At 39.8% G+C, this 13850-nt stretch overlaps 1 protein-coding gene across 3 annotated transcripts in view; it reads right to left on the bottom strand.

Annotated features, from left to right (window-relative positions):
* Positions 1-13850, bottom strand: part of LRRFIP2 (LRR binding FLII interacting protein 2) — a 137861-nt gene that overhangs the window by 36386 nt on the left and 87625 nt on the right. Inside the window, exons 13-17 of one of the 3 annotated variants that reach the window (XM_077811068.1) lie at positions 11563-11631; positions 7132-7245; positions 4637-4681; positions 3680-3793; positions 3101-3172 (exon numbers count right to left, since the gene is read on the bottom strand). In XM_077811068.1, coding sequence (XP_077667194.1) covers positions 3101-3172; positions 3680-3793; positions 4637-4681; positions 7132-7245; positions 11563-11631 — 414 coding nt within the window. The remainder of the gene's footprint in view (positions 1-3100; positions 3173-3679; positions 3794-4636; positions 4682-7131; positions 7246-11562; positions 11632-13850) is intronic. The other 2 variants (XM_077811069.1, XM_077811070.1) reach the window with 2 other exon arrangements.

The raw sequence follows: 13850 nt of genomic DNA, 5'->3' as shown, positions 1-13850 counted from the left end.
TCCCTTGTTGGGGAAATATATCAGTACATCATCCAAATTATATGAGATCTGAAATACTTTGGGAGCTGATGATAATCTGAAAGACATGACTACAAATGGGAAGCAGACCTTGAGATTAACTAAAAACACACAGCCCCCTCCCGAGTCAGTGCTATGGGTTCCATCCAGAAGTTCACCTTCAAGTCCTTGACTGGACAAAACCCACCCTCTTTGGAGGCCACAAAACATCTTAAGAAGAAACTGTTCCCCTTTCTCCAGAGAAGAAACACAGATGATGGCTTCTACAGGCAGCAGGTTCTGTAGAGATATCAGTATCATAGATCTGTTGGTCAGGTTCAGAGATAATACCGACTTGGAAGACTTTTGGAAGGAGACATTGAGAAGTCTAGGGGGAAATGGGCTGGAAAATGGAAATAAAAATCTACAGGCAACTCAAAAGAGCTACTGGGGAATAAAGTCACCTCACATTTTAGCTGGGAATCTAAAGTGAAGAAGCTATGTAAATTAGTCAGGCTGACCTGAGGAGGTCGATGGAGGCAGACTGCACACTTGTAGAGCTAAGTCCAAGAATCAGAAAGCCTGAAAAAGATGGAAGGATTCCTTCAGACTGAGTTGAGGGCAGATGCCACTGGTGGCAGAAGACACACACAACTGAGTTAGACTGGGTGGAACCACAATCTGGACATTTTCTATCCCTTGCACAATTTTTAAAATCTGTGTATTTCTCAGCTATCCTAGAAATCTTGAACGATGACCACCACCAGCCTTAGGAACAGGAAAGTGGTGGGCTGGCAGATCATTGCTTCTCCACTACTGGAAAAGCACTTGTGGGAATTGCAAAGCTGGTATGGTCCCCAGGCAGCCCTGAAAGGTGCCCAACAGAAAACTGCTAGGCAGAGATCAAGAAGAAGAAGAAAAAAGATATTTTCCCTGTTAGGAGGAGGAAGACAGCTACAGAGAACTATTACCTTACAACTGGAGGCAGAGTAAACAGAGAATATGGTGCAGTAGAGAACTTCTCAAGACATTTCCTGAGTCTTGAAAGGGGAAAAAAATATAGTGCCACTGAGCCAATGCTAGAAGAAGGGCCAAGTAGTAATAGCATATGTCAGGGGATGGGCATTCATAAGAAATAGGCTCAAACTTAAAAAGTTCTTGACTATAGACGCAAAAAATTCCAAATACTTATGAAAATATACTGACTTCATGTTTTGGTTTTCTGAAACTCAGGTCAGCTCTGAGTATGATCATGTCACTGAAAAAAATCCATTATAAAACTATAATCTTGGACTGGTGCTTAACTATCTTAAAATTAGATTCCTTCAGGATTCTTTTAAAATTACAATAGTAATAACAGCAATCCACTTTTTAAATCTAATGTCAGCCAAGCAAAGCATCTAGAAGGTTAATTTCTACTGATAGCTTCTGCTTTATGGTAACTGAAAAGCAATCATCATATTATGTGCAAATAAAACATTCCTAATAATCCATATCACCACTTATGAGATGGGCACAAGCATGCACAAAGAACTGTATGTTTATTCGCATTAAACCCATTTTGAAAATATTCTTTTGGGTGTAATGCACAGTTAACAAAAAAGGTATCCTTTTCAAATTGTTAAATGATTAAGGCCTGTGGATGCAAAGTATTTTGCCAAGATCAAGAAAAATAGGGGACTTGTAAAATAATAGATATTTTGACAATTAAATAAGAACTCCATATTTATATTTGAACCTGTAGTTATACAGTCATTACAGAATTTTTGACATCTACATCTACAGGAACACAAGTTCTTAAAGACACATATCCTCCAGCTCTGCCACCATTAAGGAACTTCATAAGACTGCATCAAGGATTCAATAGGCTACAGGGGAAAAAAAAAAAAAAAAAAAAAAAAGTATTTTGACCATTTTACTATGAGGCCCATTAATACACTAACATCAAGGAGATACAAATTATGTACTTCATAACCTCAAACCAGCTGTTCTGATCGCTTATGCACTCATTCTCTGAAAGGGAGATGAGCTAGTGTAGAATAATGAAATGCTGACTTTAAGATGTGTGACTTCCCTTTTATCAGAATATATTACATATTCTCTTTAAATCTCTCCTCAAGAAGGCTACTAAACAAAACAAAAATCTCTGTAAAATGCGATTTAGGTAAGGTTAGAATTCCACTTGATCATTAATGAATCAAGATGAAGAGCATCTTCAATGGGTGTACGTGTGTGTGTACAACAGAAATCATTACATTTAAGAGCTCTTCATATTTCAATATTACTAGTCACAAGAAATTTGAATACAGGCATCTGGATAAGAATATGCTGAAAAAGACTATCAAATTCTCCTCTGCATCCAGTTTCTTCTGGGCACAGTAAATGGGAAAGTAATTGTACTTTAAATATTAAGCAACATATTGGTAACTATGACAACGGACTATGACAATGAGAACCTTGTGTATATGAAAGAAAAAGATAGCCAGAGTGCAAACAATGTATACTAAAAAAAATCCACCTCTCTCACTTGATGCTAGTCTATCAATGGGCCATAAAAGCCTCATCTACTCCTGAATCCAATACACACAACAGTGTATTTTTTAAAAATAGTTTTGGATTTTTAACTAACATTAACTAACATTTTCTGAAATTTATAAGTTTAATGCTTCACAATTTTCTTGGTTAAATTCTTTTGTTTGTCAGAACTACTACCCGTTTCTGTCTTTTTTCACACACTGTATGAATTTTTAATGTGTATTTATTTTCTATTAAAATATTAAACCATATATAAGGCTTCAATTAGTTTTCATCTTAGCAATTGGCATCTTAGCATTGGCAATTGATATGAAAACTGTAAACGTTTAATGCTATTTTAATTGAGTAATAAATAACTTTGAATCTACAGGGAAATAGTATATTGTAGTAATTTACACATACAAAAAACTGATCCATCCTATGCATTGCAGGTTAAGCACATGCTTCAGAGAAATATTTTTTAAAAATCTAGTTAGTAAAGCTATGTGCAGTTAGTGGAACTGATAAAATCTCCATTATCAACATATGTCCACACAGAATGCATGCTTTGGATGGTGAGCCCTTATACCTTTAGTTCTTTAAGTCCCTGTATGTATCTCCCCTCTACATCTTGTATCTGGTCCTTAAGATCATAGATATCCTGCAGGACATAGGAATGAACCATTGCATAAAAGAGGGAAAATAGTTTACAGTTGAAAATTTTGTGAAGAAAACAGCACTTTATCTTTGCATATTTTTCAATCAAATGCCAAAGAGTGCAAAATAAAGTATACAAAACATATTAAACACACAGAAATTGAAAACAACCCTCAAATCAGTGAAAAATTCTGACTATTTTGTTATGCAACCATTGTTTGAAAACTACTAGTATTAAAAATTACTCAGTCCCATTTCTTAAATCTATCTAATGATTTCTAATATTTTTAAAATAAAATTTGTTTCAGTACTCAGCTTTCAGTGCCACAAACATTTACATATGTAAGTAGTAACATTGCTATAACATGCACCTATTTTCCCTCACCATCATTAAAATACGTCACATTTTATTTTTCTATGTCAAATAAGCAGAAATCCCATCTCCCTCTCTACCGCCCCATCATATTAAATATAAATCCTCCTGCTTTTTCAAATCAGTAACAGAGTTTACCCGTAATTCACTTAATGAAACATCAGGATCCACCCAACTGCTTGTATCCCCACTTCCTCTTCTGGATGAATTCCCACTCAGAGGAGTTGTACTTGCTGAATTGCGAGATGCCGGCTTAAAAAAAAAGAATAAACTGTATCAGGATTCATACTGTGATATCTTCTGAGGTGATATATCCACTTTGTCCACAAAAGCCTCCAACTCTGTGATATATCTCACATTTCTCATAATAAATTACCTGACAATTAAAACAACACTGAAAACATACGTTTTAAAAATCCTGTTTTATACCTGACTTAAAATTCGGGTTCTATAATATCATACTTTTGACAAAGGTTAATTTCCAGAATCTAGTTTATATCTTGGTCTGCTGGCTCCATATGCTTGCTATGATATACGATCTGTCTTGTTGATGAGATGTTTACAAAACACTTCGGTTGAGGTGATGTGACAGTGAAGAAAAAAACTAGAATAAGTAGCTTATCAATCATCATATTTTTACTTATATCCTACAGAAATTTGAAGTTCTATACTTAAGTACATCTGGAACCATCTCAAAGTTTCCACACTTTTGTAGTCATTTTAATTCCTCTCACACAAGGACTTGGAGCAATGTCTGCAACAGCAGTTAAAAAAATCTGAGTTTTTCCAGTCCTGTCCTCTTCAAATTCAATCTCTCTGCTCAACATTTCCTGACATGTGGGGGTGAACTGTATAAAAAAAAATACCTCCTTTAGGAAACATTCCCTTCCCATAGGAAATAAAGGGACAGGAACAGGAATGTTATCTAGGCTTTACACAGAGCCTTACAAGTGTCATTTTGCAATTAACACTGTCAAAGTATTAGGATACAAACACTACTAAAACATATGGCATATACACTTTGGAGATATTTCAAAAATTGACTATAATTAAAGCAAGAAAATTGACTTTCAATCTTTTAATAAACAAACATACCCTTGTGTAAATTTCAGGATACGGTTTGTCACACTTCTCTTCCAGCTGGAGAGAGAAAAAAGTGATTATAATTATTCATTTTGTGACTGAACAGCTGTAACACCTTTGTGTTCACCAAGTATAATGAGATGTATGTAATCCACAGGATTACAAAGAATGGTTAACAACCCTCCAAAATTTAAGTGTTTGGCCTAAAATAAAAGTTATTTTAACGGTAGCACTTACAAATAAATTCATGCTTATAATTAAAAATAAAACTTCAGACATTTTAGATAACCTTTCAGGTAAAAGCCTTTGTTAATATTAGAGAACTGAGAACAGAAATTATTTTCAGTATTATAAATCTCAGCACAGCAGTGACTGCTGCGATGCTAAGCAGAATAGCACACACTAACCTTTTTGGAAATCTGGTTTAGATCACAAGTGAAATCAGTTTGCGTGTCTTAATCTAGTCACTAGAAAACACATGTTCATGTCACAATACACCTCACTATTTGGTAGAACTGGCAGTCACATCAAGACAAAATAACTTAGGTTGAAGAAGGCATGATTGAAGAGGGATAACTATTTCCAATAGCTTAGTATTTATTTCAGACAATATTTTAATTAATCGAGCTTGACCAGAAACACACACATCTGCTATAGAAAGTCTAGATGTACTAAACTTGTGTGTGAACCTGTTAATTTTATTACTCAGAGACTTATTTCAACATTTTCTTCAGTCAAAAATCCAAATGAAATGTAAGCCTAAAACATTACAAATCCATACATTTTTAATAAGTATAAGTAGCTTCTCCAGAGTAACTTATCCAATAATGGTCTTCAACACAAATATGTAATTCTTTTTGCCCTAAACTAATGGAGAAGCAGTTAAGAGGATTTGGCATCACCTCACACGCAAAGTTCATACAATTTTGAAGACATCAGTTCTCAATGTCTCACGTTCTTTCCTGGTTTCATCTTTAGAGCTGCCACTGCAGCATATGTTACTACCTGAAGCAGATAGCTATGATTAAGACAGTCTACTTATCAATTATCTGACAAGGACTGTCTCAAAGAGTTGTAACTTACAACTTCCTTTTACCAAGATCAACTGTGGACCTGCATTTTTTGAACCCAATCTTCCCTACAGAGTATCAATTAGAAAATTTTAATTGTGTAATTTTTATTGCTACCATAAAAACAAGAATTAAGAATCCATTCACACAACAGCAATTCTAGAAAACGAAAAAATAATGCTATTAACCACTCTCAACACACTGTCACGTCCTTGTACCAGAGAATGCTAGTATCAGTAAAAGTAACTTTATTAGAAAAATTACTAGCTTAAATTTTAATTTGAAACAGAACGCACACTGCAACTGACATCTATCCATGCTCTGAACATACAGCTGCATACAGTGATGGTGAATAACATACGTGGTGGTGACCATAGTAATACTGCACTACTGTTTTTCATCTGAACAGAAAAAAATATTTTGCTAGCTTGAAGTGTGGTTTTACTCTTACAAGTTATTGTAAAATTAGTATTGGGGGGACTAGATGTTTATTGTGTCTGAGTGATTGGGCAGTCTACTAGAAAAAGGAGGAATTTTTGGAACCAAATTCTTCACTCAGTTAAATAGGAGTAACTGATGGTAGAATGTGGCCCTGCAACTGGAATTAAGATAATACTGTCAATACATGAAAAGGAATAGATTCCAGTTTACACTCCCATAACTGTGTGTCCATGGGATGGCTACCAGCACCTCAAACTTTTTTGTTTCTTTTTTGGGGTCACTAAAGCAAGCAGATACTCTTTGAAAAACTCAGCAAATAAGATCTGTGGAACAAGAGGGTGCCAGTTTTGCATAGTAACCTGTTATTTCAGACTAAAACCACAGCTTGCTCTCAAAGGTGTTTAGGCTTATTATATAAAGGACACTCAGACATTGTACATTCCTTACGTATTTTATTGCATGCAGTGTTGCTGTAGCCATGTTGGTCCCAGGATATTAGTGACACAAGATGGATGAGATTTCTTTTACTGGACCAACTTCTATTGGTGAGAGAGGAGTTTTCAAGCTTACACAAAGCTCTTTTTCATGTATGCAATGCACTCATACAAATGGATGCATAAAGTGGTAATGATTCCAGTACATGATTATACATTATACACAATACAATTAGATTGTTATAAATTCACGTATATCTCAGGCAAAGGGCAAAATAATTCTCTGAACCGTGTTAAAAAAAATAGCATTCCAAGACATAAAAGATTTGGTTTTTATTCAGTGCGCATTCTGTTATTTTCTAATAAGAAAACTGGCAGTTAGTTTAAAAAACAAGTATAAAACTCATTCACTACTGAGTAAATTCTACTGTTCTGAGGGTTTTTTTTGTTTTTTTTGTTTTTACTTTTTCAGGCAGTTATTCTTTTTTTCAGTAAAGAAAGAAAACTCATAATTAGTAGCCCGTTGTATTCATTACAATATCATAATATGCATTACACTCACACTATTTAAATCTGGGATACTGACATCGTCCACATCAGAAACAATGCTCCCCCTGCGATTGGAACGACTAAAATAATCAGCTGCAGTTTCACTTTGATCAGAAAAATCAGTTGACTTCAAAGCCAAATTAGAAAAGAAAAAGAAAACGAAAAAAAGATGAATAAAGGGTAGAATGGAAGACATTTTCACTGAATGAAGATAACAAAAGTCCTTTCCACTATAAGGCACAATTATATTTCAATATAAATCAAATTAAAAATATCAACTACTGCAATTTGCTCTTAGCCTTTCTAAAGTTTAATAATGATACAACAATGACTGAATTCCTCTTCTTACTGTTTTTGGTAATTTAAATGTTCCTATTTAAAGATCTACACATGTATATTAGTTTTAAGTGCACAATACCAATATATTTGTTTTTGCCAAGAAAGAATGAGTCTCATATCTACTACTTGTTTCCCTGCGACTATTCAACAGTTTGATTGTATTCTTAAATTATGATTTACAGCATTTCTAAGGCTACTGATGACTTCCACTGAAACAATTAACGTTTATTAATTTTACCTTCCCGTTCCAATTAATTTAAAATGGGTTTTGGCACCAACAGTGTGCAGATACAATGGATAAAGAATGACAATTGCAGTTTAACACTATTTGAGATCCTTTTCCCAATCACAATAAAAAAAGAGCTTTATAACAGTAAAAAGTATGCTCTCTCATCACAAGAACAGCTCAGAAAACTGATCATTAAGTACAAAATTCACACCAAAGTATCTGCAAAAATAACACAAACAGAGCCTGGTAACAGAACAATCTGTGTATTAGAACAAGTTATAATTATCCACATAATCTGGTGGACAGAGCCCTGCACGGATACAAAATCTATATCCGCAGATGAAGATATCTGTGGATATAAATCCGTATCTGCAAAGCTGCAGGGCTCTACCAGGAACTGCAGTGGAAAAAGCAGCAGCATGTTGGGCCACCACACCCAAAAGCCAGCGCCTTGTGCCAGTAGCTGCTTCAGCATGGCTATACCACCCCCAGCCCCACCCACTGGTGGGCACCAGGCTCACCAGCAGCTGTCCCTGGCAGTACAGCCATGCAGGAGTGCTACCGGAACGGGGCGCTGGCTCCAGGTAGTGGCGGCCCAACGTGCTGCTGCTTTTGCTGCTGTGGTTCCCGGTAGAGCCCTGCAGCTCCACAGATACCGATTTATATCTGCTCAGGGCTCTACTGGTGGATACTGTCCTAACCCAAGTGAAATATTCCTTTAAACTGATAGTATTCATATTAAATGTAGTATGTTCAATGGAAAGTATCCCTTTATTAGGGTGACTAGATAGCAAGTATGAAAAATCGTGACAGTCTGGGGGGTAAATAGGCACCTATATAAGATCCCCAAATATCAGGACTGTCCCTATAAAATCGGGACATCTGGCCACCGGACCCTTTATCAAGCGTTCTCTGATGTTTCATCTCAGAGCTGCAGATGTGATTAGAGCTATGAATGTTACATGTGTATAAAAAGTGCTGATATGACCGAAGGTATCTAAATTAAAAAAGAGGTATAAAATACTATTTGATCCAACACGCTTGTTCTCTCTTGGTTTGTCTTCATCCCATTTTCACAATTTTTAAAAATAACCCTTAATAAACAAGTGACCGATATAATCTGACTTCCTTTGTAGTCTGTCTCATTTGCTTTTCTCATTTTATGTTTATGGCCCTTCACATAAAATATTTCTGTCTGAACCTCTATGTAGTCAGTTATTTGTGCTTTGGATATCAGAAGCTGCATTTTAGTCATTGCTACATGGAGGCCTTGATTTTCATGGATTTTAAAAATCCATGTTACTTTTAAAGTTACTTTTAGAATCCATGGCTTCATATCCATGACTTAAACTGTTGGAATTCAATTTGTGAGTAAGTGGGTAGATGATATAACAGTGAACTAATTTCACTGAAATCTGTAAAGTTGAAATCTGGACTGTACAAGAGCTTGAGAAAATAGGAGCTCAGCATTAATATGATCAGAAGGACCAGATAAGTTAACTTTCTGTGAAAAATTTAATGATGATTAAATGTGGTGCTAATTGATGGTCCAAATCAGTGCCTGACTGCACACACACAGTGGAAGACCATGCACTGGCTCCAAAAAGTTAGCAATCTAAATATCACAAGAATAGACAAATGGCATGTAATTTCCTAGGTTTTTAAAAAAGCAAACCTTGAAAAAACAAACTATGACATCATACTGACACCCACATTGGTCATCAGCAGGGTTGGAATATTTAGATAAACCGCACAGACCTCTGATAATTCAACTAACAGAGTAAGTGATAGTACTAATAAGTTGTTATCCTCTAGGTGGACCAGCACTAGAGGGGGATGAAGAACACACTTTACCAGTGAGTTTCAAAGACCATCCAATACCTTCACCCATCGAGTCCCAGTCTCTAAACCTTGGGCTCCTTATCCAATCTCAGTCTCACCCTCAGATTCCCAATCTCCTTGTCCAGCCAGTCCCAGTCTCCCCATTGGGGCTCATCCAAAAGTCCCAGTCTTCCCCATATCTCAGCTCCTTGCCCAATCTGTCTCCACAGCACCCAGCTCTGTCTTGTCCCACTCTGAGGCTCGTTACCACAATCTACTTTATCTCCTCTGGTGTGGCTCTCATTCATGTCCCTTCGCCATATTCAAGTTGGCTCACTTCTTCCTTCATGCTGCCCGGGTTTAGCAGCATGAGCATTGAGAGTACAGGAGAGACAGTCTCCCTGCTTTCTCTTCCTGTGTCCAGCATCACACCAAAACAGCGAGAGCAACAGTGGCACTGAAAGTCCTGCTCATTCCCTGCAGCCCTGTGCTGTAGCATGCTCAGTACAGATGGACTCTCCTGAGAATTTAGCTGCCTCATTGTAACAAGTCTCTACTGAGCACGTGTGAACTGAGATTTTTTCCAAAGGATTATGACTTGGCCAAATTTTGGTGGCTATTCATAGGAACAGAAAGACACTTTTCTGTTACAAAAGCTATCCCCTGCCAAATTTCAAATCCCTACTCCAAACCATGGAGGTTCTAGAGCAGGGGTGGGCAATAATTTTTGCAGGGGGGCCACTCCACGAATTTTGGTAAGTCGTCACAAGCCGCATATTTCTACTATATTAATGGAGGGGGTGTGGGCTCTGGGCAGGAGTTTGGTGCAGGAGGGGGCTCTGGGCTGGTGCAGTGTTAGGGTGCAGAAGAGGGTGCGGGGTCTGGGAGGAAGTCTGGGTGCAGCAGGAGGTTCTAACCTGGGGCAGGGGATTGGGGTGTGGGAGGAGGTGCGAGATGTAGGCTCTGGCAGGGAGGCGCTTACCACAGGCGGCTCCTGTCTGGTTGCGCAGCAGGGTTCAGGCAAGCTGCTTGCATGCTGTGGCCCGACGCCACTCCCGGAAGTGGCTGCTGTTGGCACGTCTCTGCATGCCCCTTGAGGGGAGGGGAGCAGCGGGTCTCTGTGTGCTGCCTGTGCCCACAAGCACCACTACCGTAGCTCCCATTGGTCAGTTTCCTGCCTATGAGGAGGAAATGCTAGGGGGTGGGGGCAGCACGCAGAGGTGTGCCAGCAACAACCAGTCGCCTCCAGGAGCAGTGTGGGGTCAACAACAGGCAGGCAGCCTTCCTGAGTGCCCTGCTGCGCTGCAGGACTTTTAGTGGCCCGGACTCAGAGCTTGTGAGACAGCAGAGGAGACCAGACAGAAATGTTAGTTATGGTGGGCCGGACAGAAATGTTAGACGGGCCGGATCCGGCCCACAGACCATATTTTGCCAGCCCCTGTTCTAGAGCTTCTCAAGAAAATGTTTTTTGTTTTTTTTTTAAATCTGGTAAAACCATGTGTTTTTCCTTAATCATTCTCTGAAACAACTGAGCCAGTTTTGCTGAAATTTTCAAAAAAATATTCAGCCAGATGCAGATATCTGGCATGGAAAATTTCAGCCAGAAAAGTTAAAATTTGGCAAAGTTATAAGCAACTGAAAACAGGGTCTTATAATGGGAAGTAATGTTTGGCAACCTCAAGTATAAGTGGCTCTACCAGTTCTGCCTATAACTGTATTTCCTTAAAAATTGAATTAGCTCAAAAAGTAATTCAAAAAAACATTCACCCAGTACAAATAAGGTCAACTGTCTCATTTGAGCTGCATTATAAGACATATATAGAGATATCATACAACTCTGCCTAAGTAATATAATGGATTTCAAGAAAACGCAACTCAGGCCAATGGGTGCACACAAGTTGTAAGTGAATAGGGGTGTCTACTTTCCCTCTCTCAGAAGCAGCCCTTCATATCTGTGGAACAGTATGTGCTAATAGTAAATAAAGCAATTAGGGATCTTAAAAAAAGTTAAGATACCACCAATAGCATCAGACAATTGCATGCAACCCGGCTCACCATGCTATCACTCCGCCCTCGGATGGCACGATTAGAGGATGTGGTACTCCCTGTTTCATTGTCTGTAAACTACAAAGATTAAAATGCATGTATTTACAGCTGATTGACTGCAGTCCAAACAATTTCCATCTTGAAATAAGTAATTCATAGAATGTTAGTGAATGAGGCACACTCTACATAAAAACACACATTTAAAGAAAAAACAGTTACTCGCATTCTCGTAACTGTTGTTCTTCAAGATGTGTTGTTCATGTCCATTCTAATCAGGTGTGTGCGTGTGCAAAGCAGCCGAAAGATTTTTTTCCCCTAGCAGTATCCGTTGGGTTGGTCCAGGCGCCCCCTGGAGTGGTGCCATCATGGCACTCAACATAGGACCCTACTGACATGCCACCCCTCAGTTCCTTCTTGCTGGGTATGTCGACAGAGAGGTAGGAGGGAGGGTATGGGAATGGACATGAACAACACATCTCGAAGAACAGTTATGAGAAGGTGAGTAACCGTTTTTTCTTCTTCAAGCACTTGTTCATGACAATTCCAATCAGGTGACTCCCAAGGCTAAGTTCAGGAGGCGGGGTCAGAGTTGTCCGCTGACTGGAGCACAACTCTAGCAAAGGCCGCATCATCTCTGGCCAGTTGGGTAAATTGCATAATGCGCAGTGAAATATGTATGGAGGACTATGTCATCACACTGCATATTCCGTGAGTCGGAACTTGCGCCAGGAACACTGCTGAAGAAGCCTACACCTTAGTGGAGTGCACTGTGAGCAGAGGGGCAGGCACCTCTGCCAGCTTATACCATTCACGGATGTAGGACATGATCCACAAGGAAGCTCGTTGGGAGGAGACTGGAAGACCCTTCGTCCTGTCTGCCACGGCCACAAACAGTTGAACGGACTTCCTAAACGGCTTCTTTCTTTCACTGTAAAAGGCTAGTGCTCTGTGGACATTCAATGAGCGAAGCCTCTGCTCCCTGCTGCTCAAGTGCAGCTGAGGATAGTGTCATAACCTCAGGGGTTCCCCTGGGGAAGGCAGATCAGCACTGCAGGTTGCTAATGCTGTTGCAAGCATCGCAAGGCATTTTGGGGAGGGTCAAAGGCATGAGTGGAGTGTGGGAGATTCTTTTGCAGGCTGCAAGAGGCCAAAGGGGGAAGGAGAAAGAGCTGAGAAAGGATTAACTCAACAATGCAGCTAGCAAGCTCCGTCTGACAATAAGACACTGGCTCCAGTCCAAGGTCATGGACTGGAAGTTTGACATAGACGAGAAGTTTGTCTCTCACCCAGCCACAGCCAGCCATGAGAAAACCAGGACTGCAGAGATGGAAAACACAGACGAGATGACGACGGGGGGGGGGGGGGGGGGGGGAGGGGGGCAGAGCTTCATGTCCCTGGAGCCGCTGTGTTTTGGGAAAGCAAAGATGACCACAGAAAGCTGGTTTGGACTGGCACAAAGAGCACCAGGAACAGAGGTCACGGAATGGAACACTCCCAAAAGGAACCCAGGGCTTAAAACCCTCCTGAGAGCTGGAGTAATTCAGAGATCACAGCGGACCCTGACAACCCGTGCATGGGACAAGAACTCCCATCCACCCCACACCCCCTCTTCTTCTTACGTTACACCCAGGCTTGGCCAGCCTCAGGTAGTGCAGATGTGAATATGAAAGTGGGTTAGGGCTTGGGACACTAACGCTTTCTTCCTTCCTCTGAGTGACGTGGGGAACCCCTCCCACCCCAGCACTCTCTGCTGTTATTTCATTATTTTATCAATAAAGCTTTAAAACTTAGATACTTGGTGTGTTTCGTCATCTCCCGCCCAAATGATCCTGTGGCCTCAGCCTGATCACCTGACGCCTCAGGCAGATTGGTAACAGAAATCTGTCACAATAGAACACTGGGAGAAAGATGTCCTGGATGATATGAAATTGGGAGACAACCTTCAGGAGGAAAGCTGAATGTGGCCTGAGCTTGTCCTTATAGAACTCGGTGTAAGGGGGCTCTGATATTAGGGCGTTGAGCTCAGACACCCTCCTGGCTGAGGTTATCACTACCAGAAACACTACCGTGTATGACAGATAGAGCAGAGAACAAGTTGCCAGTCCAAATTGATGGGTCTGTCCTTCGAACCAAAGGACTAGAGTGAGGTCTCAGGTTGGGGCCGGATATATCGAACATGTGGATATAACCTGCTGAGACCTTTCAGAAAATGGCTGACCATAGGGCTGGCAAAGACTGACCGGCCCTCTGCGCCTAGATGGAAGGCAGAGATGGCCGCCAAGTGAACCCTTATTGAT

The sequence above is a fragment of the Eretmochelys imbricata genome, chromosome 2, assembly GCF_965152235.1.
Source record: "Eretmochelys imbricata isolate rEreImb1 chromosome 2, rEreImb1.hap1, whole genome shotgun sequence".
NCBI classification, from domain to species: Eukaryota; Metazoa; Chordata; order Testudines; family Cheloniidae; genus Eretmochelys; species Eretmochelys imbricata.
The sequence above is the reverse complement of the archived record's forward strand: the minus strand, read 5'-3'. Positions and strand labels throughout refer to the sequence as shown.